This window comes from Sparus aurata, chromosome 9 (genome assembly GCF_900880675.1).
Source record: "Sparus aurata chromosome 9, fSpaAur1.1, whole genome shotgun sequence".
Taxonomy (NCBI): domain Eukaryota; kingdom Metazoa; phylum Chordata; class Actinopteri; order Spariformes; family Sparidae; genus Sparus; species Sparus aurata.
This window is the reverse complement of record NC_044195.1, coordinates 3,628,201-3,654,922: the sequence shown is the minus strand read 5'-3', so window position 1 is coordinate 3,654,922 and position 26,722 is coordinate 3,628,201. Positions and strand designations below refer to the sequence as shown.

The 26,722-nt window shown below is 41.1% G+C and overlaps 1 protein-coding gene across 3 annotated transcripts in view; it reads left to right on the top strand.

The window, feature by feature from the left end:
* Positions 1–26,722, top strand: part of fhip1b (FHF complex subunit HOOK interacting protein 1B) — a 92,952-nt gene that overhangs the window by 20,860 nt on the left and 45,370 nt on the right. For 2 of the 3 annotated variants that reach the window (XM_030427659.1, XM_030427658.1), the window contains 2 exons: positions 6,347–6,751; positions 24,197–24,427. In XM_030427659.1, coding sequence (XP_030283519.1) covers positions 6,347–6,751; positions 24,197–24,427 — 636 coding nt within the window. The remainder of the gene's footprint in view (positions 1–6,346; positions 6,752–24,196; positions 24,428–26,722) is intronic. The other variant, XM_030427660.1, reaches the window with a different exon arrangement.

The following is a 26,722-nucleotide window of genomic DNA, read 5'->3' as shown; positions in this document are numbered from 1 at the left end:
CCAGTAAGAGGAGGACTCCAGTTTGTATTACTATTTATAAAAAAAAATTTTTTTAAATCAATTTTTGGAAATTAAATAATCGAATCATAATCGTCAATATTATAATCGCGATTAATCAATAATCGATTTTTTTTCACCACCCCTACTATCCACTACTAAAGTGATATACAGTGGTTGTTAAAATATTTGCATATTGTTGATAAGAAGCATATGTTCAGGTTAACAGTAGGGCTGTAGATCAGATGTTTCATCACAATACGATATTATATTGATTCTTTGGTCAGCTATTTGATATTTGCCGATAAGTCTGCCTTGACTGAAAAAAGGCCTCTTGGATGAGAGGTGAATCGTCTTCAAGAAACCATCCAGTTACCTACGACATAGCATTCAGAATCGGTGGAAATATGATTTTATCAATGGTTCTAGACATTTAAATGGAAATCTTTTCTTTTCATACAAAGAACAAACATAGTTTTTCTGTTCACTATAAAGTGCTACATTTTATAAATGCAAATGCTTTAGTTAACTTAAAGAGCCCTTGTTGACCTTTCAATTATGAACATATAACATGTCCGAATTCATTCATTCATTCATTCATTCATTCATACATTAACCACGAAGATCTATGCTTCTTCACAATTTTCATATCCTATAAAACAAACTTAGGATCAAACTCAGGATTTTTGGGCAAACCTTCATTCATACTTAGTGTTGTATAATCAATATATTTTTCAACATTAACTGATGTCAGTAAGAATCAGAATCAGCTTTATTGGCCAAGTATGTGAACACATACAAGGAAACTCTTTCACTGTCAATGTACAGATGTAAACATGAACAACTCAATCACAAGAGAACTTGATAACAACATTGGTCACCACTTAACATAGTTTGTGCCAGTGCAGTACAGTCTTCCTTCATCATAGCTTTCCACTACACCTTGGGATATACATTTTCCAAGTAAAATTAAAAAAAGACCTTTAGTAATCGTCAGTATTTTGGTATCCTAGCTTACTATGGGATCTCAACAACAGATGTTTTTCAAGAACAGAAAAACAACTGAGGAGGTGTTTTCTCATCCTCTGAATCTTCTACAGAATGGCACAGTGGCAAACAAAAAAAAGCAAATGGAAAGCACTTCAACAATGACAGAAGTAGTGAATATATAATTCATTATTGGTGTTTGCATTTCTAAAAGATTATTACAAATAGACAAAATATTATTTTACTTTCTGGTCCCACAGCTCTGAACCTTATGTATGAGACTGGAACGGTGTGTTCTGTCTCCTCCTCACTTATGAATGGCAGCTTCTTAAAACTTTGCTTTAAGGCAGATGTTTTATGCAGGACTTGCTACACACACACATATTACTAGCCGTTTTTAGACAGGGCAGCAAGCCAGCAATTTGCCCGTCCTTTTGGCGGCTTGGTCCGCGGTTTTAGACGGAGAGCTGCAAATTGGGGGTCTGTTTTCATCCGCAGATTTGCCACCTCGTAGGCTACATTTATTTCCGCCTCGCCTCCTATCTAAATCCGAGGCGTCAATGTGCCGCCCCTGTGTAAGATGGGCGGAGGTGTCAATGATCTGCACTGTTGTGCGACCCACAGCCGGGGAGTTTTAAAACCAGGAAACAGCTGATCACAGCAGTCAGTCCATCACTTCATCCGCGGACATTAAGATGAGCAATTGGACAGCTGCTGAGATCCAGGAGATGCTAGCGTCTCCTCGGTCTCTGTAGCTGTTTGGTTGTGTTGGCTTGTTCTTGTAGCGGCAAGCTAGGAACGGTCGCTACTTTCAAATTAAAAGCCCAGCGCTAAGAACCCAGTTCTAAACTCCAATTGGGTGCAATATAAAGCTCTTATTTTGAAGACAAATTCGTTGTCACCGTTCACAGCTTCGGGCTCCCAACTTCGAGCTTCACATCACGTCACATGTTTACGCCTACCTCAGAGGCGGCTTTTGGAAAAGGAGGAATATTGCACTCCAGTTTTAGAAAGACAAGGCGGCACATTGCCGTCCTTACCTTGGAGCAAATGTGCCGCCTTTTCTGTCTAAAAAGGGCAACTGTTTAAACTTCTTTGCCATTGTCTACTTAAAAAAAAAAAACAGCTGGTCAGTGCGCTATTTAGCTCAGTTGGTAAAGCAGGTGTCCCATGTACAAAGGCTTTGTCCTCGCTGCAGTGACCCGGGGTTCGAGCCCCGGCTCGGGGTCCTTTGCTGCATGTCAATCTCCCTCCCCCTCGTCCTGTTTCCTGTCATATCTTGAGCCTTTACTATCAGCAAAACCAAATAAAGGCCAAAAAACAAAAACAGCTGGAACACGTCAATTGAACTCTTCCTGCGTGTGCTCACATCCTGTTTTAGTTTGTGTTGTGGAATTCCAAGCAACTTCAGCTTCTCTTTCAAAATGCAGAAGGGAACATGCTGTAGTGGAAAAGTGACACAATCCATCTTACTTTTCCCAAAAGACATGCTGCACTGTAGTGTTGCACAGTAAACCGATACTAGAAAGGTACTGCGGTACCCAGCCGTTAAGAACAATACTTTTTCACGTTTTATTAGTATCAGTACTTCATGAACTTTGTGTGACAGCGGGGCAGCGTGTCTGTGTGCAGCTTCTCTCTGCTTCCTCACTGCCTGCAGCCAGAGTGGGCGTGGTTTCACGGTGGCAGGCGGTCACAGAGCAGAGCGAGACAGACGTGTTGGCTTCCTTGGTCATTATGGATCTAAAGCATCGTTTACAGACGGGCTTTGTGGTGTCCGTGGGCTTGCCCTTACTGTCGGCAACGTAAGCGAAATATTTCCTGATTTCGCTCCGTGCGTCTGCTTTTTCAACAAGCCTAGGACGGTCGGCAGGAGCACTCATGCCACTCTCAGCTGACAGACATGCAGACTTGTTCAAAGAGTTCAAAGAGCTCCAGGTTAGCGATAGATAACGTTAAACATCCCCCAGATGGAAGTCAAGTGAGGTTTTTATTGTGACAAGTGAACTACATTCACCATCAGAGTTGCAGGAGGCAGTCAGGGGTAAAGCTAACTGTTTAACAGTCCCATGTGGTTCCACACATCTCTGTATGCAAACACAACGTTCACACTGGTAACATCAACTTTACCAGACCATGCGCTGGTGTTCATGAGTATGCTGATCAACAACACCACTTATAATTGATCTATTTTAAGTCAATCAGTACTAGTAATATAATCATGGCATGTACATTTTTGTCAATAATTTATAACATATATTGTAATTTACATTATCAGAAAATGGTCTGATTAGAGCATAGACCTCCACCAGGTCTGGGTCATTTGTGTTGTACTTTAGTGCATTAATGTAGTTTGCAGGCGAATAATCCAGGGTTTGAACTTTATCAACATGAAATGCAAATTGCAGATTTCCCCTTTGTGGGACGAATAAAGTGTTATCTTATTTTATGAATTGCCAGACTTACAGTTAATGTCATTTATGTTCATTACTTTTATGCTGAATAAAATTGCAGTTAATGTGCTGTTAATTTTTTTCTACTACTGGCACTGAGCTTTTAATGAAAAATCAGGTTATTTAATGATCTCTGAAAGCAAACAAGACAAATGAACAAAACAAGAAGACACTTGTCTTCTTGGATACAGATACAGAAGGTATAAAGCTCAGCAGCTTTTACAAAAATAAGTATAATAAAAAGAAATGAATCATTTTAAGTTCCACATTCTGTCATCTTAAATTTATGCCATTACTTTTGATGATGTTTTAGTTTTCCGTCGTGGCATCGCTTCGGTATCGGTATCGAGATATTTTAGGCAGGTATCGTACCGAAGTCATAATTTTGGTATCGTGACAACACTACTGCACCGGCACATTTCATGCCTTTCTGTGTATCCAAGTTTATAGTATGTCTGAACCACTTCATGTGTGGTGATAGATTTGCCTTGAGGCTTTTTGACGCATATCTTCCTCTCCTGCATGCTTCTTTCGAAACTGTGCCAAGATTTGCTCCTGTTTGCGTCGTTTAAAACTAGGGCTGCATGATATATCGTTTGAGCATCGCCATCACGATGTACGTGTGTGCAATAGTCACATCGCAGAGCCTGCATGTAGGACGCAAATGAACTCATCTGATTTCTAGGGTACTTGATACACACTGTGCATGCAGACTCTGTATGCAGACTCTGCATGCACAGCAATCCACCAATCACATTAGTTCTTAATCAGTGTGCCGAAGCAGACCAGCCCTGCACGTGGAGTGAGTCGCTGGTGACAACATTGAAAAATGAGCAACGAACAAGAGAAAATTGCGAAAACGAAGACTTAGTGCCAAAAAGAAAAGCAATGTCAGTTATCTGGAATTATTTCAGCTACAAGAAGGATGAAATTGACCAAACGCGTGTTCTGTGTCAACAGTGCCTTGCATCTGTTGCCACAACAAGAGGTAACACAACTAATTTGTTTGACCATTTATGTCGGTACCACACAGCAGAGTCCTGCACAGGTCTTATTTTGAAAACCTGCCCTTACATGCCATACTTAAAACTGCATCCGACCCGTTTTCCTACAGTAACACAAATTACATTTCGCACCCGACCCACACCCGAAGGAAAATGGACGTAATTTTTAAAAATGAAAGTAAGCCAGCGTGGGGAATGGGAGTTCTGGGAGGGCGCAAGCACGCATGAATGAGCTCATATGAAATATAAATGCTTATCATTTTAAAATGCAGCATAGCATAAAGTGCTATTCAGGTCATCTGATGAAAATTCCTGTATTTTTTCATATCGCAATATATATCGCAGGGTTAAAAAAAATCGCAATGTCAATTTTTTCCATCCATCTGTAGTTTAAGCAATTTGTTCTCCATTCAGTAACTCGGGTTCAATCTTATCTTAAACCTGATTGTACAGACTCTGCAGCGATATGAATCAGAGTTATCACTTTCACTGACGCTATACGATTGTGGACCATTAAATCAATATATCCATCCAGATCGATGTATCATTACATTCCTAGTTAACATTAAATTAAGATTCATTTTGTTTTTGTTCATGATTATCTGTCTAAACAAAATGTGTGAAAGTTGACATTAAGTATGCTGTACCAGAGCTGGTGTAAATAGTCAGTCTGTTGTAACAGTGTGACTGGCTTCTGTCCAACCACTGGCTGATTTATAGGAGTTTTATAGGTTAGTGACCCTTGCCAGAGCCTGACTGTTTATTTCCTCTGAGGTAACAGAAGACACAAGAGTGATAAGAGTGATACTTATTGGTTGTGGTAGGTGGCTATGCTGCAACTTAATTGCAACATACCCACAAGATGTTAAAGTACTCTTTACCTTCACCTTCATGATTTCATAGTTTATAAAAAGAGGGTAATGGAACACTTTTTGTATTGTCCAGTCACGTTTGTGTATGAGAAGGTAAATGGCTAGGTTTTGGTCCTAGCAAGATTTCTGGTCATTTTTCTGGCCATTCCATACATTTCCAACACTCTTCAAGCTGCTAAAACAAAAAAGAAGTACGTCTCATAACTGCACAGGCCAGTCACAGATCTCCCAAATCATTATTGCTATAGTGATCATGCTAATTGAAAGACCTTTTAGAATGAGGTTTTAACAGTTTCAACCCACACAGGATCTTTTTCAGGATTTGATTGTGAAGAGGAGTCAACTATATTTTTGCGTATATTTTGAGGGGTAAAAAAAAGGGCAAACCCATTTTTCAACACATCGTTGCAGATTTGACGTTTTAATGCCTGTCATCAACAGACCTTTTTTACAGAAGCTATTTTTGACTTGTCACAGTAGAAAGACAACCCAATTTGTACAATGACTGCATTAATATGAAGGCGCCAATTATGGCATTACATTAGTGACCTCATTTGCTCACACATTCACTACTCCCTATGTTGACTCTTAATCATCATCATTTTGTGTTATTACTGACAGCCGTAGTGTTTAATGACAAAGTTTTAAGATCAATATAATGCTCCACATTGCATTATGGTAATGTTAGCAGAAAGTAATGTGCAGGCCATTGACATTACCTTCTCTCGCTTCACTGTTGGCATTTTCAGGGGACAAGATCAAGGATAGATTTCAGACTCTTTGGATACTTCAATAAAGTGGCAAACAGTAAATAAATCTTTAGTTTAATTTTTTACACCTCTTCTTTTCCCATTGTGACTTGTCAAAATGTCGTCATATAAAAACTTAACCAGGCTAAAAAACCCCAAATTCAAAACCTGTTTTGAATTGGATTTAGATTGAACAAAATATTTCGTAGAGATCACACTTTTATTATTTCTCATTATATTCATATAAAAACAGTGAAGTTTAAAATTACTGTTCCCTTTTTCAGGTCTCTTGGGTGTTGGAGCAGCAGGAGCCTTCATCCTCCAGCGATGACCTGACCGCAGTGAGGAATCACACTGACCAAATGTTATGTCTACTGGCAGAGGAGCAACCTGCCGATAACCCGGGGGGTGGCACCAGTGCGCTGGCCATGGGCCCCATACTGGAGATGGTGGTCACAGAGAATATTCTGGAGCACTTGTTTCAGTGGCATCTCCGCCGAGGCCTGGACCCTGACAGCCAGGGGGCACTGCTCAAGCTGTTTGAGATGCTCATTGGCCAGTCCCAGCAACCTCTGCTGCAGCATACAGCCATCCTCCACCCCTTGCTTAGGCTGCTGGGAGCCTGTGCCGACCCAGAACTTGGTTGTCCTTCAGCGCTGGAAAACAGCCTGGTACTGCTGCTCAATCAGGTACATGAACCTACTGTCTATACACTTTTCTATGTGTATACAGTCTACATGAACTTGTTTGTTGTTGGTCCTCGAGTCAAATATGTAAGATTTTAATCTGAAGCTAAGAACAGACCAAAAGACTGAGTCACACAAAGAATAAATACTGTAACTAGTGTTGTCACAATACCAAAATTATGACTTGGTACGATACCTGCCTAAAATATCTCGATACCGATACTGAAACGATACCACGGCAGAAAACTAAAACATCATCAAAAGTGATGGAATAAAATATTAGATGACAGAATGTGGAACTTAATATGATTTATTTCTTTTTATTAAAACACTTAAACTTAAAAAGTAAAAATAAAAAAAATAAAAATTCTGTAAAAGCTGCTGAGCTTTATAGCTACTTAACCTGTTAGAACAACAATGAAATGATAATGCAGCTGTTCAACTTAGCTGCCAATGTGGTTACAAGCATCTCTGTATCCAAGAAGACAAGTGTCTTCTTGTTTTGTTCATTTGTCTTGTTTGCTTTCAGAGATCATTAAATAACCTGATTTCTCATTAAAAGCTCAGTGCCAGTAGTAGAAAAAAATTAACAGCTCATTAACTACAATTTTATTCAGCATAAAAATAATGAACATAAATGACATTAACTGTAAGTCTGGCAGTTCATAAAATAAGACAATACTTTATTCATCCCACAAAGGGAAAATTTGCAATTTGCATTTCATGTTGATAAAGTTCAAACCCTGGATTATTAGCCTGCAAACTACATTAGTGCACTAAAGTACAACACAAATGGCCCAGACCTGGTGGAGGTCTGTGCTCTAATCAGACCATTTTCTGATAATATAAATTACAATATATATTATAAATAATTGACAAAAAAGTACATGCTAGGATTATATTATTAGTACTTGTTGACTTAAAATAGATAATTTGTAAGTGGTGTTGTTGATCAGCATACTCATGAACACCAGCACATGTTCTGGTGAAGTTCATGTTACCAGTATGAAAGCAGAGATATGTGGAACCACATGGGACTGTTAAACAGTTGGCTTTACCCCTGACTGCCTCCTGCAACTCTGATGGTGAAAACAGTTCGCTTGACTTTGATCTGGGAGAGATTTAACGTTATCTATCTCTAACCTGCAGCTCTTTGAACTCTTTGAACAAGTCCGCATGTCTGTCACCAGATGTTTAGTTGGACGTGTTTGCTTCTTTGGTCATTACGGATGTAAAGCATCGTTTACAGACGGGCTTTGTGGTGTCTGTGGGCTTGCCCTTACTGTCGGCAACGTTAGTGAGATATTTCCATATTTCGCTCCGTGCGTCTGCTTTTTCAACAAGCCTAGGACGGTCGGCAGGAGCACTCATGCCGCTATCAGCCATGTCTGTCACCGTGAAACCACGCCCACTCTGTCTGCAGGCAGTGAGGAAGCAGAGAGAAGCTGCTGTCGCGCTAAGTTCATAAAGTACTGATACTAATAAAATGTGAAAAAGTATTGTTAACGGCTGGGTATCGCGGTACCTTTCAAGTATCGGTTTACCGTGCAACACTAACTGTAACCCAATGACCGTTTCGACCAACATCATACAGATATTTTAGTTGAAGGTAAGAAAAGAGCACATGTGAAATGACCTCGGTAGACTATATGAAAGTCACTTAACTTTAGGAGGAAGTTTGTACTACAGGAGGTTTACATTGCTTAATTATCTCCAATGTGCATAGAAAAGGCAAAAGGAAAGAAAATAATACAATTTGATGAAATGGTGGATAGGTTGTGAATTGTATATGAGCTCGTAACTAAAATCCTTGTAACTTAGTTATAGAATAATTCTCATTCATGGCACTCTGCACTATTTTTTACTGTTTGCCTGTCATTTTCAGCTTTCATTCAGGCTTTTGAACTGTTTTCCTACTTCCACTATGTTAAGTAACTGTCACAGTTCTAGTCTTAAAAGTTAAACTTGTGGATCAATGGACCACACTGGAACTTGGAGTGATCAGAGATTATAGCAAAAACCCTCCTTAACAATTGTAATGTGTGTCCGACTACCTTCATGGTTTCTCTACCTGCAAAGTTTGAAATTGCCAACTTTGCTAAAGTAGTCTTTTAAAGTAGTATTTTAAGTACTTATTAAAAGCCTTACAGTGCCTTGCAAAAGTATTCATCCCCCTTGAACTTTTCTACATTTTGTCACGTTTAAACCACAAATGTAAATGTATTTCATTGGTATTTTATGTGATAGGCCAGTGCAAAGTGGTGCATAATTGTGCAAATGGTTTTAATTTTTTTTTTTTTTTTACAAATAAACAGAAAAGTGTGGTGTGCAAAATGATTCACCCCCCTTTACTCTGATACCCTTAAATAAAATCCAGTGCAACCAGTTGCCTTCAGAAGTCACCTAATTAGTAAATGGAGTCCACCTGTGTGTAAACTAATCTTAGTGTAAATACAGCTGTTCTGTGAAGGCCTCAGAGGTTTGCTAGAGAACATTAGTGAACAAACAGCATCATCAAGCCCAAGGAACACACCAGACAGGTCAGGGAGAAAGTTGTGGAGAAGTTTAAAGCATAATTAGGATATGAAAAAATAGCTCACAGAGCACTGTTCAATCCATCACCTGAAAATGGAAAGAGTATGGCACAACTGCAAACCAACCAAGACATAGCCGTCCACCTAAACTGATAGGCCGGGCAAGGAGAGCATTGATCAGAGAAGCAGCCAAGAAGCCGATGATAACTCTGGAGGAGCTGCAGAGATCCACAGCTCAGGTGGGAGAATCTGTCCACAGGACAACTATTAGCCATGCACTCCACAAATTGGGCCTTTATGTAGGGGTGTTCCAACAAGAGTACCTCACGATTCGATTCGATTTCGATTATAGGAGCTTCGATACTTCGATTAAAATGATTGTCGATTCGATTCGATTATTGGTGCCACGATTCTTCGATTATTGCGATTTTTAATGCTTTTTTTCCATACAAGATTGATTTTGTCTTCATCTGTGGCTACATTTGTAAATAAATAGCTTATAAATTAACTCAGTTCCTCTAAAATTGCACTCATTAAGTAAATAACAAGGTTTTTTAAACATTTGACTTGTATTTTTCAAAGACACAAAATATTTTATTTTCTGACTATGTAAAAATTTGCACTTTGATTTACTTAACTTTGACCAGGGAAAGCTCCACTTACAAGAGAGCCCCCTCTATTGGTGGAAAACACTGAAAACAGTCGAGCCCTGGATTTAATGAGTTCATTAATTCAAGTAAACAAGATATGTACTTCCATCAAATTTATTTAATGGAAAATGGAAACTTATTCAGTCTGGAATATGGATAGGATAACTTGACAAAAAAGCTGCCATATTCCAAGGGAACACATTGCATATTTCTGAAAGTGCATAATTCAACTGAAATCATTGATTAAAGCAAAAAAAAAAATCTTTTGACTGAAATGTTTTTTCGAGCTGTAGCCAAGTCATATTCCCAATTTGTAATTTGTGAAACATGTTACAGGGCACATTACTTGACACGTGCTAAAAAAATAAGATAAGATTTACAGCCTCACCCCACACCATGTCCTCTAATGAAGACATCAAGTTTAAATATTTGACCAACATTGTTTTACAGGAGGATGATCTAAACAGCTGTTCTATTCGATTAAAATGTTTTTTGTCTTTTCAATGTAATTTTCAATCTATGAAATCAAACTGGGCCTTTTTTCCCCCAAGCTTCTCTCTCTTTCCCAAGTTTTACTCTTTCAAATAATCAACCATCTACAGAACTTTTAAGCCTGTGCCTAGGCCTCTTATCGTTTATCATAAAAATACATCATACAAACAGCAACTTTTGCAGCCTTGTCAGTCTGATGGCGAGTTATCACCTTTCTGTCATCACTAACATACTGTTAATAATCAAAGAAGCTCTGAGGCTTTACATTTGTTCTATATGTTATAATACTAGATTTCAGCATTGAGCTACAATCAGGCTACATTCATGATTTTGTACAGTCAAACTAACCAAAAACTTCTTATTGATCATCATTATAAAGTTTCAGGGTGTCCCTGTAACCATGGTAACTCTCGGTGCCAGAGGGCAGGGAGAGACACTGAATGAAGCTGTTTACACGGATACACTCCAGACGAAGTCCAGACTATAGTTGTTATTTCACACAGCACACAACAGGAGACTCTCCGTGTCAGACGAGTTCTCACGTGTTGACTAAACTCAAAAACTAATTGATAACATAGCAGCGCGACGAGTCCTTGCTAGCTAAGCAGCTAAACTTTGGCACTGCTCCGTGTTTAGATCCCGCCCTGTGTGGGTCACTACACTGTCATTGGTCAGGCGCACACACGCTGTTAACGATACCATTGGCTGTAGAGTGTGACAATCTGTCAATAAAGATCAGCCAACAGTTGTTCTCCTCCGATCTACATCGATCTCACAAGTCACCTCTGTGAAGTTTGAATGACGGAAATCTGTCGTAGCGACGGAGAACTTTAATCAGTGTGAACTTATTCAGTCTGGAGCTTCAGTACAGTGAGGTGAACACAACACAAACACAGTAGAGCAGAGTGGCACTCACACTCATCGGTGAGGGAGTTTGTCGCGCGGCTCCATGGTGCGCACCACTTACCGAAACTAACGTTACTGCTCCGTTTGTTGTGGTCCCACTCACTAAACAGTCCGGGCGGCGCGCGCTAAGGTTTCGCGTTTTTGTTCCGGTCTTGCGGCAAAGCATCGACATTAATTAATCCATGCCAAATCGTCACGTGACGCATCGCGATGCATTGGCACTTCGATGAATTGCACCCACCTCTACCTTTATGGAAGAGTGGCAAGAAGAGAGCCATTGTTGAAACAAAGCCATGCAGTTTGCCACAAGCCATGTGGAGGGCACAACAAACATGTGGAGGAAGGTGCTCTGGTCAGATGAGACCAAAATTGACATTTTTGGCCCAAATGCAAAATGCTATGTGTGGCAGAAGACTATCACCCTGAAAACACCATCCCCACCGTGAAACATGATGGTGGCAGCATCGTGCTGTGGGGATGCTTGTCTTCAGCAGGGACAGGGAAGCTGGTCTGAGGTGATTGGAAGATGGATGGAACCAAATACAGGACAATCTTGGAAGAAAACCTGTTAGAGTCTGCAAAAGACTTGAGACTGGGGCGGAGTTTCAGCAGGACAACGAGCCTAAACATACAGTCAGAGTTACAATGGAATGGTTTAGATCAGCGGTTCCCAAACTTTTTTGCGGAGCACCCCCTTCTACGTCCCAACCAGGCTGACGCACCCCCCCCCCCCCCCCCCCCCAAAAAAAAACCCGCAACAAAAAAACGCAACAAAGCTTTGTTTTATCGCCATATAAAGACTCATGTTTAATCATGCGCAAATAAGCAGAACATGCATGACGATAACAACATCAACAGAGTTTCAATATAATACAACAAAGTTATGCACAAGCTTCCACTTTTAAGAGGATGAGTGACAGACACAGGCTCAGTAACAGAAAGCACGATTTTGACATAAATGTTATATTTTCAGCCGCGTAAAAGAAAAATTGCAGCAATATTAAATAACCGTGGAGCTAACATCAACATCATCATAACACAACGGTTATGGAAATTAGAACGACAGTACACTGAATTAAATTGCAATGAAGTTACAAACGATCCACGACATTAAAGAGCATGGGCTCAGAAACAGATATAAATAAATAAAAACGAGGATCAATCTGATACTTTTCAAGTGCGACAATAAAATTACACACGATCCACAAAATTAGTAACAAAGAGGATAGGCTCAGAAACATAAAATAGGCCTAAATTAAAAGAGGATAAAAGAGGATCCATCTGGAACTTTTCAAGTGCAGCGCAAAAGTCGCTCAGCCTGCAGCGAGAGAGAGAGAGGGGGGTGGGAGATTGGGAGGAGGATGTGTGAGTATTCCCAGTAGGCCTATATTTGTAGCAATAATATCAATACAGACAAATACTTACCCATATTAATGCGCTGGATGGGAGCCAGGCGGACAAGGAGGGAAAGGTGGAAAAGGCGGGGTAAAAAAAAAGAAAAAATCCTCCAACTTTATGTAATGAGCTATGACGCGTCTAGGTGGAAAAGGGAGAAAAGCCATGCGATAACCAATGGGGATGTCTCGTTCTGCTGTCGTCCCTCGGTCAGGTCGGTCCCAGAGAAACACCCGCGTAACTTTGGTTCCTACCAAACATTCGTTCAGAGATGGCGCTGGACACCTTGATTATTGTCATTACTCGTCACCTCTCTGATGTGTCTGCGGCTGAGCACTGTGATGCATGTCTCGCTCCCCGGGCCGGGAGAGTTATCATACCGTAAATTACCAAATAATAGCCGGGGCGTTTATTTGGGACCAGGTGGCAATTTGTGACAGGTGTTTAATTCCTTCCTCTCAAAACCCGGGATGAAAATGTCACAAACTTTGCCAGCTTCTTGGCGAATTCTCTGGCATCTTTCTGCAAGTGAAGTTGTTGTGGCGGAGGAAACAATTCAGCCAACCAGCACTCGCTGCAAACTCCTCATCTCTGCTGTCACTCACGGTGGCGTACATTTGTTTCGCCCTGATCATCATGCGGGACACTCTCTCGTGGCGTACCCGTTGGCTGATAACTCATCCCCGCATGTTTATCTCAGGCTCCTCGCTAGACTTCTTCCTCCCTCCACCAGGCAGCCTGGCCCTGTTGCTGTCCTCCTCAGACAGACGCTGAAGCTCAGTTTGATTTTTTCACCAATCTCTCACTCTCTTGGGGTCGACAGAGAAACATTAGGCGCAGCAGAAATAAATAAATAAATGAATGAATGAATAAAAATAAAATAAAAAACGGCCGTCCATCGGCAATCCCGGTACTCCCGATGGCCAGTCCACCCCTGCAATAGCAGTTCTCTCCAGTGTGTGTGTGTGTGTGTGTGTGTGTGTGTGTGCGTTATCAAGTTACTGTTCAACAAGTAACTTTCCATGATCAATGATGTCGGTAAATGGATGGGCTGTGCTAGCAGCAGTAGTTGCGTGGTGGTGTTTAACGCGAGTGGCCTGCGGGCCCTTTAAATTTAGAAGCAAGAACGAACAGGGTGACTAAGCGACTTAGGTGGAGTGGACAAGGCGGATTTTCCTCTTTCGCGCTTTCGGTCTGAACGCACAGACACTGTGTAATATTTTAACACCAGACCACCATTACATTTTTCATCTCGCACACCCCCTTGTGGCAGCTCGCGCACCCCTGGGGGTGCGGCCTCCACACTTTGGGAATCCCTGGTTTAGATCAAAGCATATTCACGTGTTAAAATGGCCCAGTCAAAGTCCAGACCTAAATCCAATTGAGAATCTTTGGCAAGACTTGAAAATTGCTGTTACAGACACTCTCCATCCAGTCAGACTAAGCTTGAGCTATTTTGCAAGGAAGAATGGGCAAATATTTCAGTCTCTATATGTGCATCGCTGGTAGAGACTTACCCCAAAAGACTTGCAGCTGTCATTGCAGCAAAAGGTGGTTCTACAAAGTATTGACTGAATACTTTTGTACACCACACTTTTCTGTTTTTTATTTGTAAAAAAAATATATAAAATCATGTATCAATTTCCTTCCACTTCACAATTATGCACCACTTTGTGTTGGTCTATCACATAAAATCCCAATAAAATACATTCACATTTGTAGTTAAAACGTGACAGAATGTGGAAAAGTTCAAGGGGGTGAATACTTTTGCAAGGCACTGTATTACCAGTCCTACTTGTAGTGTCTCTCTTTATTTACATTAGGGTGTCCGCGGGGTTGTTAAAGGTATTAAAAGATAGTAAATGAAATTAGCAAAAATTAAGGCCATTTAAGTATTAAAAAGTAATTAACGTCATCTGACGAGGTATTACATTTTGAACCACTATCCACCTATGAGTTTTTTTTTCCATTTGTGGTAAGTGCAGGCCTATCTCCAAAAAATTGCGTGAATTTATCTATATAAATTATTTGTGAGTAGGACTTGAGAGGTATCGATGATGTGACGACAGACAGTGTGCAAAGCGGCAAAACTATTTGCGCCTCAGTCTATGCTCCAACTGGACAGCACACAGCTGGCTTGCTGCCAACAGTTTCCAAAAGTTCGCTACTATTAATGACGTCATGGGGAAATGTAATTTTTCAGACCTCTGGTTAGAAGACTTGATATTCAAAGACTGGCTTAGGCCAGTAGTTGATAACAGCCGAGAGGCTTATTGCCACGTTTGTAAAAAGACAATGTATATCACTGGGATGGGAGTGAACGCCAACAGGTCACACATGGCGTCTAATGGCCACCAAACAAGAATGCGCGGACGTAGTAAGCAACTACCTGTTTTGATGTTGTGCGCTGGTCTCCCGCAAACCTCCACCGCTCTCCCGCAAGCCACTGCCAACAGTTAACATGTTTTGTGTGTGCGTGTGTCTGTGCTTCCTTGCACGTGTGTGTGTGTGTCATAATTGTACTGTAAATAGAAGTAATTCATGTTTGTTTAGAATCAATAAAGAAAGAAACAATTGACAACAATATATTAATACAATATGGTCGGAGTCAAATGTAAACAAACAAACAAAAACCCACATGAAGTAGAGGAGGTGATTGGTCAGAGTAAGGAGACAAACTGCAGCTGTCATGTGTTGTTGTGCTGCTCGTCTCTGAGGCGGTGACAGGCTCTCACATATCGAGCTGCTTCTATGGCACTGATACTATTTACTCCAAGTACATGTTGCATTTTAATCTGCTCAGAGAGTGAATCAAAATCTTGGAGTGTACATTTAATTTGTCTTAATATGTGCTACATTGTAGCAGGAAATGTGTCTCAGTCTCTACCTGTCTATGTTGACAGAGCTGACACAGCCTGTCTTCTCAGGGTAGCCAGAGGCCTGTACTGCGAAGCCAGTTTAGTGGGTTAGCGAGGTATGTTGAGTCTAAAGCCAGGCTTCCCTCTACTACAAAGGTGGCTCTCTTTGAACCCGGCTAGATCACCATGGTAACTTATGCCTAGCTCATAACCTGGTCCCGACCAGGTTCTGTTCAGAGTTTCAGCTTAAAGTCGGCTATAAAAGCGCCGCTGTTTCACTGTGTAACTCATTCGGAGATGGCGTCACCATTCATTGAGAACCCGGTGGACCTGGGAGCAAGAATAATTCGGGCAGCACTATGACGTGAGCGGCTTCTTCGAGATCGCGCGGATCCGCTGGCATTTCCTGATGAAATTATCTATGAGCGATATAGATTTTCAGCCGAGGGAATACGGTACATTTGCTCACTTATTGAGCCGAGTGTCAGGAATGCCACTTGAAGAAGCTGTGCACTCACTGTCGGGCAAACTGTTTGTGTAGCCACGGGAACCTACTTACATTCAGTTGGTGATGCAGAAAATCTGAGCAAGAACACACACTGACAAAATGATGGGGCAGCTTGGCTACATAACACTCTGAATGATGTTTTTGTGTTTGGCTCTAACTTGCTGCCATGTCCGACTGCTGCTTCCACATCTTAATAAAATGCAATATGAAATATAATTAACCAACCTAGTATTTATTTGTCACAGATAATGAGTAAAGTTAATTATTTCTTTGATGTGGCCATGAATAAACTGATGAACTGATCAATGTTTCACCAGTTGTAGGGCAGTGTACGCCCAAACACAAATCTTACAGGCTTGAGCTATTTTCACTGTCAGAAAGGTCTTTATTGTCATTGTACAGGGACAGTAGCTACATTTGCTTGTTCATCCCGACACAGTAATACAAAAAACACTGAACATTTATAGCCTACGCACACTCAGCCTCGCTTTCAATAAAACACACACGCGCATTCTATAACTGAGATCAGTAAAATGTGAAAACAATATAGACATCATTCAAAAATGAAAAAAGGAAAGCTGACAACCTCTAGTTTCTGTGAATGTGTTTATTTAGCATGTACCATACACACAACCAAAATGACATCAGTTCAAACATGGCTCTAAAACATTTTTTTTGTCTTCGAAAATAATAGGTCATATTTGAATAACAATAACTAGGATGTGCTTTATGTAAGGCATATGGCAATATAGCACATACCTTCCTCATCTTGTCAACTACACCTGGGTGAAATTTTAGACTTCTAGGCCCACCCTTATGGGAGTTATGGAGGTTTTAGTTTGTGGTGTCACTGGCGTCCACGAACCTCTCCAAAACGTCTCCAAATGGCCAAATTGTGCCAAATGCTTTTACTCACTTCTGTGACACTGGAAACATTACTGAAGCATTCTGGTGACTATAAAACCTTTCTCCATGATTCAAAACATAATTTATTCACACATTCATTTGATGGGTGGTTGGAGGGGTTTCCACACGCTTCTAGGTGGCCATATTGAGATATTGTCATGTGACAAGACACTACAGAATAGTTACCATTATACAAAAATGACAGACTATACTGAACTGAATTTCAAACAAGGATTATATTATCTATCAATACACTATTACTGTATGTATAACTGTGCCAATATCAACAAAATATCAGTGTTTGCCATCAAAGTCCCAAGCACTGCGTCGGTGAAAAACAGTCTGAAAAACTGCAGTGGACTGGTTGCCACTCTGGTCTCCTGCTGTGGTCCGGGCTGTCTCACCGGCATGAAGGCAACTTGAGCAGGCTCAACGTCGTCATCCCCCACATCATGCCACTGTTGTTCCTCCGTGTGGGAGCTATGTGCTCTGGAGGATGCTCCTCTTCTGCCCCTCCCCCGGGCACGTCTGGCAGCACGGGAACGTCCAGCAGTTGGTGTAGAAGCTGCAGCTTCCCCTGAGCCAGAGGGGGCAGTGAAAGATGCAGCGGGGGAGGTAGCACTGGTGGATGCAGACGATCGTTGCCGCATCTGCCGACCACCTTCAGCAGGAGATGGGGTTTGGCGTCTGAGTGTACTACTTTGAGGCTCCCAATCCACGTCAGTGTCAGACTGTGACCTACAAAACACAATGGAATGCACAAATGTTACCAAATATAATGAAAAAATATATAAATGCATTTCAATGGGGTGTTATTTACATAGGAAACAAATAAACACGGATATGATATTATATATTACACAAAAACATCAGGGAAATAACTGTACATAAACAGAATAATTGAATTGGGGGAATATTCCCAGTGTCTGGTCAGTGAAAAAGATCTAGTTCAATTTGTTTACAAGCTTGAAAAAAAAAATCTAAATAAAAGGGAATTAGAGGATAGTCTGTCCCGGGGGGTGGGGGAAGAGAGAGACACGGACGGACGGACGCTCATCGCCGTCAGCCGGGGGACGGTCGCTCGTCACCGTCACGCGCGGAGTATAGCGCCGCTGACCTAGCGGTATAGCAGGGTAGCGCCGCTGTTCCACCGTCTGGGGAGAACCCTGCTTAGGCGGGAGGCAAAAACGCTTGGGCGCCGCGCCTAAGCCGTATAATGGCAGGGAAAACCCTGACATTATAGAATAGGATTACAAGGATTACATAACTTTAGTTGAGTAGTTGAGTAGCTAGCTAGCTAGCTAGGCTTAGCAAGGCTAATTAGGCCCTGGGGTGCTAACCAGTTAGCATCATTTATGACATGCTAATGTATACTGTACGGTCACTGTAATCATAAAAAAAACCCCACCCACTAACTTTCATTCAAATTTCACTCATGGCTAAATAAATAAATAAAACATGATCAAAGATAACGTTACTCACCGATCTAAGATGTCGTCAAGTCCCTGAGCGAACATCTCCTCTCTCTCAGAGTCATACTCACTGTCTTGACTCTCATCAGATGATGCTATAGTCCATTCCTGGTCATCTTCACGGATATATTTGGATTTCTTCCTGGCTTTCGCCATTGTAAACTCTGAAAATGCCTACGAAGAAATGTAAATGTTTGCTGCGTCTCTTCACCGTGCGTCTGCTGCGTAAAGTCCGCCCACGAGTCGCCAGACGCACGGAAACCCCTCGGCTCATAAATACCTGACCTGGGCACGCCTGCCCTCATTGGAAAGGTAAAATAATTGGCTAGAAGCCTGAGTTATTGACATGTCGATAGCCAATACGCTATTCCTATACTAAGGCAGCGAAAAACAGTAAACAAAGTCTATTGGTCCTTCAAACAGGCAGCGCTCGATCTACTTCAGGGGCTCTGCTGGGGTGAAAACTGAACAGAAGAAGATGGGGACACTTTTATTTTGTAGCTAGCAAAGTGATGAAAACAAGCATACCCAACATCACCATACAGGAACTAGAAAACATTTCGGTGCGGCCGGTAAAGTATGAACTTTATATGCCGGACAAAGTTGGCAGACGGTAAACAAATGGACTTTACAGGACGATATTCACAAGCTGGAATAATTTTATGAAAAACCATTTTGATGCTTTTGATCAGTGGATTCTTACGGACAACTGGAATATAGATAATTGAGGAATGGACACATATTACGGCTTTTTGGCCGCTTCAAAGGTAGGGAGTCGCCGTGTGTTTCTTGTGTCTCACGTTTACCATGCTGGTGAATATCAATGATTTATGGTTTGGTGCTCATGATTTCTGCAAAATCAACTGGATGAATGAATTGCGGAGATTCTCCTCTTTCTAACGACGTATAGTATGTCCATATTGATGAAAGTTGAAGCGGGATACGTCACTGCGCAGTGTAGACATACAGTCATTTATCTGAAATCGCCCGTCGGCGGGCGGGTGGGTGCGGAGAGGTTAATATAATATTGATCATAATATTAATCATTGTTAACTTACGCATTTACACGGTCAGCACTTTTCTGCCAGCAGCCCTCCCTCGCTCTGTTGGCGGCGACAGTGTTACTTTTTACCGTGATGGTTTCTTTGAATTCTTCATAGCCTTGCATAATAAGAATCTGCTCATCTTGAGTAAAATATGTGGCCCGGGATCGATCCATTTTCACACGGAAGTAGAATAATATGACGGCAAACGCCCCCTTTTATGTGAACGCGCGCAGAGCACAAAGCAGAAAACCGGACTTGACAAATTAAGTTGATAACCACCGTCGATGTACCGTTTAACTCTGTTTGGGGACTTGGAGCTTTGTTGAGCTGTATCATGAGCACAAAGGAGGACCCCACACTTCACTACCATAAAGTAAGATTGGTTCGATTATAGATTTAAATATTTTCAGCCAGATTCTGACAGAAGGTTTTGCCACCCAAGGAGGCATTACAACAACAACTGGATCATCCCAGTTGTTGTTGTAATGCCTCCTTAGATGGAGTGAGCAGTATTACATCATCTGCAAATTGCCAATTTTTACAGCACATTTATTATTTGTGTAAATAACACACACACACACACACCTTTTTCAATTAATTTCAGGAACAGACCGTTATGCCAAATGGAGTCAAATGCTTTTTTGAAATCTACAAAACAAGAGTGAATTTTGTTGTTGTTTTGGTGAATGTGTTTATTAATGAGGGTGTGGAGGGTATAGATGTGGTTTGTACACTGCCTTTGTGCATGCCACGCATTTGCTGTGGCATATAATGTTGCTGAAGCTAGATCTGACCAACTGCAGCAACCCCAGAACACAGCACTGCCCCCACAGGCTTGTACAGTAGGCACTAGGCATGATGGATGCATCACTTCATCTGCCTCTCTTCTTACCCAGATACATCCATCTCTCTGGAACAGGGTAAATCTGGACTCATCAGACCAAATGACCTTCTTCCAATGTTCCAGAGTCCAATCTTTATGCTCCCTACCAAAACTGAAGCCTTTTTTTCTGATTAGCCTCACTGATTAGTGGTTTTCTTAAGGCTTCAGGCTTTCAGTCCCAATCCCTTGAGTTCCCTTCGCATTGTGCGTGTGGATTGATCTTACTTTCACTATTAAACATAGCCCTGAGTTCTACTGCTGTTTTTCTACCATTTGATTTCACCAAACGTTAAAGTGATTGCCGATCACAATCAATCAGGATTTTTTTCCAACCATATTTCTTCCTTGAAGACGATGGTTCCCCACTATCCTTCCAGTTTTTAGCAATGCTTTGGAAAGTTCTTCACCCAATTTTTGTAGTTTCTGCAATCTCCTTAGATGTTTTCTCTGCTTGATGCATGCTAATGATTTGACCCTTCTCAAACAGACTAACGTCTTTTCCACAACCACGGGATGTGTCTTTCGACATTGTTGTTTAAGAAATGAGAAGCTACTCTTTGCATCAGTTAGGGTTAAATAACTTGTTGTCAGCTGAAAGGTAATTACCCATGCAATAATTATCCGATAGGAGGCTCTTACCTATTTGCTTAGTTAAAGCCAGGTGGCGACTTTTTTTTTTGGCCAGGCAGTGTAGTTCGATGTTGTGGTGTAAATCCAATCTGACTCTTGCTCAGGACATTATGTTCACTGAAGAAGTCTTGCAGTCGGCTGTTTAGGATGCTGCAGAATAATAACTTCCCCAGGTTGTCTCTCTCTCTTTCTGTCTCTGTCTCTCTCCTTACTGCTACCGTATTCCTTTTGGCAAGGAATCATTATTTCATAAACTTGTCACTTTATGTTTTACAGAAGTCCTTTAATTAAACATTTCTGTTTTTAAACTTTTTAACTTTTCTGATTTTCATTTGTCATTTTGTCTTCATTGAGATAGAGTGATATTGAACGAAAGAGTGTAGTGCTGGAGAAGTGGTGTGTGTGCTCTTCCTACACATAACAATGTCATTATCATTATCAATGATTATCAATTATCAAAAACTCATTATTTTGAGTTTTTAAAAAAAAAACACAAATGCTTAATCAAGGGCCCGGCCCGAGGATAGTGGCGGGAAATATTGACCCGACGCAGCCTGTTGTCCGGGCTCGGGCAGAGAATCTAAACTCTAGGGGACTGACTGGAGGCTGAAGGTAAAGTTAGCTAACGACGTTGGCTTTTCGTGCTAGCTAGCTTTTTGAGACGGATTAGCTAGCTAACTTTAACGTTGGGCTAAACTGGAAGTTAACCCTAACATTAACATTGTTTTTCCAGAATGAGTGTGTTAGGAGAGAAAGATGCTGTGGTTGTCAAACCACTGGATGCAGGGATCAAGTGCAGCTGGAACTGGTCTCGGCTCTAGCTAGAAGGCAAAATCACAGTAAAAGGACAAGAGATATCTTTCCATCTAGTAGATGTGTTCAGGACGATCAGTAAGCAGGGATTTGCATGTTGCATTCTCTGTCAGAAGGGCATTAACTATGCAAACAAGGCCAGCCATGCACTGCAGGCACACTGTCAAACAGAAGTGCACAAGAAGAAGTCGCAGCATAATGTGACCATGTATAGATAGATACTTTATTATACAGTCACACTGTCTTGTAATTCTGCTTGATTTTTTTCTCAAAATGCTTTTAGATATGAAATATTCAAAATTTTCTTCTGGGGGAGCATGCCCATACCCCGAGAGGGGTCGTATCCTTCTCACCTTTTGCACCCACCCCTGACCCGTTTTCATGCCTGTTTATAATTAGTTACCCCCAACACTGAAGTTTGAAAAGTTGCCACTACAGTTGCAGCTCGAAGTCGTGTTGGTATTGAAAAATATTGCGAAGGTATTAAAAGGTATTAAATTCAACTTAAGAATTTCTGTATATACCCTATACATAGTTGCCATCGAAAGTTCTTGTGTCTGATTGGCCGGCAGCTTGATATTAAAATCATATAAATTATACAAACATTGTTCTCCTGCAGAGTTGATTAATGCTCACAATTTCTGAAATAAGACATTAAAGGTTGAATATGTAATATGCTTATTAAATGCTATATTTTTTCAAAAATAATACATCCACAGGGCATTTAGAGGGGCGCAGATTAAAAGTAATGCGTTTCCTTGAAAAAATATATTTAGTCTGAAATAAATAATAATAATAATAATAATAATAATAATAATAATAATAATAATACATTTTATTTGTTTGGTGGCGCCTTTCAAGTCACCCAAGGTCACCTTACATAGGATAAAAGCATAAAATCACAGAGTAATATCACCACATAGTATCACAGAATATTAAAAACAAACATTGATATAAAAAAGGAAAAGAAAGGTGTAGTGCACAGTGACCAGTCAGAGTGAGTATGCCTGTTTGAACAGGTGGGTTTTGAGTTTGGATTTGAATGTTGTGATGGAGTCTGACTGTCTTATGTGTGGGGGGAGAGAGTTCCATAGTCTGGGTGCCGAGCAGCTGAAGGCTCGGGCACCCATGGTACTGAGGCGTGGTGTGGGGATGGTTAGCAGTCCAGCAGAGGTTGAGCGGAGGGTGCGAGAGGGGCTGTATTCATGATTTCAAATCAAATGATTTAAGAAATTTTGACGGGTTCGACAATGACTTCCTGTTTACATCGTACCAGCCAAATAGTGGCCGGCATTGCGGGTTGCCAATTTCGCAACCTCGGCGATGCTCGGCAAAGCTCGGCACAGCTAGGCTGACACTGGGTAAAATGGCGGAGTCTGCAAGCTCTTCAGAGCCCCAGCGAACGGTGCGTTATCTGTCCCAGCAGCTGAGTGACCGGAGAAGAGCAAAAACCAGAGTAAATATCGGTGAAGCATACGCTCGATGGACTCAGGTAAAGGATTTCCACGGCATCAAAACACACGCGGAAATGGCAAACTTTCTCCTGGATCGGTAAGCTAACTCGCTTGCTAACTTAGCTAATGTTACCTGTCGGTCAAACTCCTCTGCTATACTTATTTTCATTATATCACGTTGAGATCCTAGATATGAGAATACTGATCGTGACCCATCGACCTCCACACCCAGTAAACGGAGGAAACGGAGGCGGCTCAATCCTCCTGCCCTGTCCAAACCTGGCAACCCGACCGCTGGAATTACCTTTTTGTTGTCGCGACTACGATCTTGTGACACTAGATGGCGGCATTCAGCTCATATTCCATATTCCACTTTTAATGATATGGCTGGGTCAACAAAACGGAAGACTGGGACCTGTCCCACTTTTACATATATATACATCAAAACCACTGACGATGTCACAATGCAATGTTCTGCTGAGAACCCTTGGGTTCTGGCATTTATCTGAATGCTACTTGACACACACTGCCCATCCAAACAACATTCTGGACCAAGTACTTGCAACGACATTCCCCTATGGCGAGCGATCCTTCCCCAGCACGGACAATGAGCCCTGCCACACAACAAAAACTGATCGGGAACAATACAGATTCCGTCCTGGTTGCGGAACAATGGACAAGTTTTTTTTTACCCCTTGCAGTCTTGCTGGGGGAGTCATGGCTCACCCAGGGAGTGCTGTGGGGGGTAGTGCGGGAGTACTGGGTATCTGGTCCCTGTATGAAGTCATCCGATCTAGGCTTGATAACTGGAACATTTTTGACCCTCCATGTGGTTTTTCATCCCTATCTTGGAGCGTGATATAGTTCTGCTTTAAATAGTGACTCTGTAATTTTCCACCAGGTTTGTGTGTCCATGGCCCGGCAGCCTGTGGTTCTAGAGATGTTGTTCCGGGCAGCACCAGCTCAGCAGGGCTCCACCAATCTGCTGATCTTCTCCCTACTTGTGCCATTCATCCACCGGGATGGAGCCATTGGACAGCAGGCCCGCGATGCACTGCTGCTGGTCATGGCAGCTTCAGCAAGCCATGAGGCTGTAGCCCGTTACATAGCTGAGAACTCTTACTTCTGTCCGGTGAGTTAAGGAACTTGTGAGAACTGTGATGTCATATTTGGCAATAGCCAGGGTTCTAATGGAGGATATGGTTACGGATGGTGCTGAATTTTGACATTTTTGACAGTTTTTTCTCCTGTCCTGAGGTTTCTCTGATGTATTTATGTTCAAATGTTTTTTGAGGCAGTTTTGTTAGTTAAAAACTGTTGCTGTTGTGGATCTCACTGTTGACACATTGTATGTCTAATTGGGCTTTACAAAGAACTGGACGGGACATGGCTGTATCTATTTAGCAGTACTGGATATTTTATTTATATCATACATCACAGTTGTTCTGTTATAGGCTTAGGGTAAGTATTATTAACATTTATGTTGATATTTTATAAATATGTGTGAGATAATCAAACTGCAGTAAACCTTTGCAGACCTACTGACACTTAATGCTACATTAACAGCCACTGTTACTTGTGAACTGACCTTGTCATCGTTTAAACAGATTACTAACCTTTGGAACGTGATTTAATTATGATGCAGAAATTATAATTGGTCAGGGTATCATAATAGGTTCCACTAAGTCCATTATTTTATCATGTGGACACTTTAAAGGAACCACGACCCACCTTGTGTTGTGGAGCTTCTTATCCAATTTTTGAAAAACGGGAGAAAATTTATTGACATACATACTAATGAGGAAATGAACATATGCTTTGAAATATTCTGATTTATGAAACCTGATGTATGCCAAACAGTGTGCAATTTATTTTTTAAAATCCCAAGTCCACTTTGAAATGTGAGCACATTGATCTGCCCTTTATCCTACCCTCTCCACACAGACATTCAACCATAAAAGGTCAGTGCAAAGTGCCTTATGAATGGTAATGTATGGAAATTAGCCTGCTGTTCAATGGTTCTTTATAGTGAATCATTGCCACAAATGAGAGGAACATTCTGAGAAAAAGAGTTCTGAAATCCTTCCACCTCACTCTTCCTGCATTTCAACAACGATGGTGCTACTCAACTGACCACAGCTGTCAGCACTGTCTGGTCCTCTCTGTTGCTCCCCAGGGATGGAGAATGTGATGGTCAGACATCACTGATAAAATATCTTGCTGACTTTGATTTGAGATTTGGCTTTATTTATATATTTTACAATTGAAAGGTGCTTATAGAATAGATATGGCTCAAGAAAAACACATGCACATAATGCTGTTGATTTTAATGTTTATCATAACGTGGATCTATAATAAACATTTTGATATTAAGTGGAATTTAATGTGTGAGGCATAATTTTACAATTTGGTTAAGAGCTGCAACGATTACAAATAATTCGATTACAAAAAATAGTCCAAGCAAAATCTCTGCCTCAAGGCTTCGTTTAATTCCTATCACCCGTGTTATGTGGCCTGCTTAGCTCAGGGATCATTTTTCCACACGGACTGTTACTTCGGACACACGTAGTGGTGTGTGCGGTCCGCCTCTGCTAGGTGCATATACAGGAAACACTGCTATTTAACAGGGCCTGTCATTTTCGTTATGCATTATTTGGTATTGTTGTTTAATAATGCAAAATTATTTTTTATTAGATTACTCGATTAATCGAAGGGATAATCGGTAGAATACTCAAATCTTAAAATATTCGATAGCTGCAGCCCTAATTTGGTTTTAATTCAACACCTCATCTGCGCTTCCAATTCCCCCTGCCTCTAAAGTGTTCGTACTCATGGGTCAGAGATTGCTTAAAGGTGCAAACATTTCCAATCAAGTTTGTTTTGATAGATCACAGCCAACATCTTGAGTCATATTGTAGCATTCATCAGGTATCTTGTTCAATTGTTGATAAGTCTCCAAAGAAGAGCTGAGATCTGGTAATTTTGGTTTGATGTTTTATTAAAATTCCCAATATCCTGCCAAGTTCTCTGTTTCCATCATAGTGTAAATCCCACTGAGCCTCTTTCAGACATATTTGGAGATGCAAAACTTTTCTTTTATGCTCTGCTATATAGTCCAAAACCTCTTTTACTTCACACTCAACTCAGCCACCATTTACTTTACATTCCTATGCAGTACTATGCATATACTGTACCCTACTATTTTGAGTAGTAAGTCTGATGCATCAGTGATGGTGTGCGATAGTGGAAGGGGAAGCATTTTGCACTCTGACAGAACGTTTGTCCTTATCTACATCCTCTCAGCTCTGTCTCAACTTAGTGTTTCCTGTGGACATCTTAAAGAAATACTCGCCTTACCCAACATCACATGATAAAGAAAAGACAATCCGGTCAATTAAATTCCTCTGTATCATACGTCTTGCTGCTG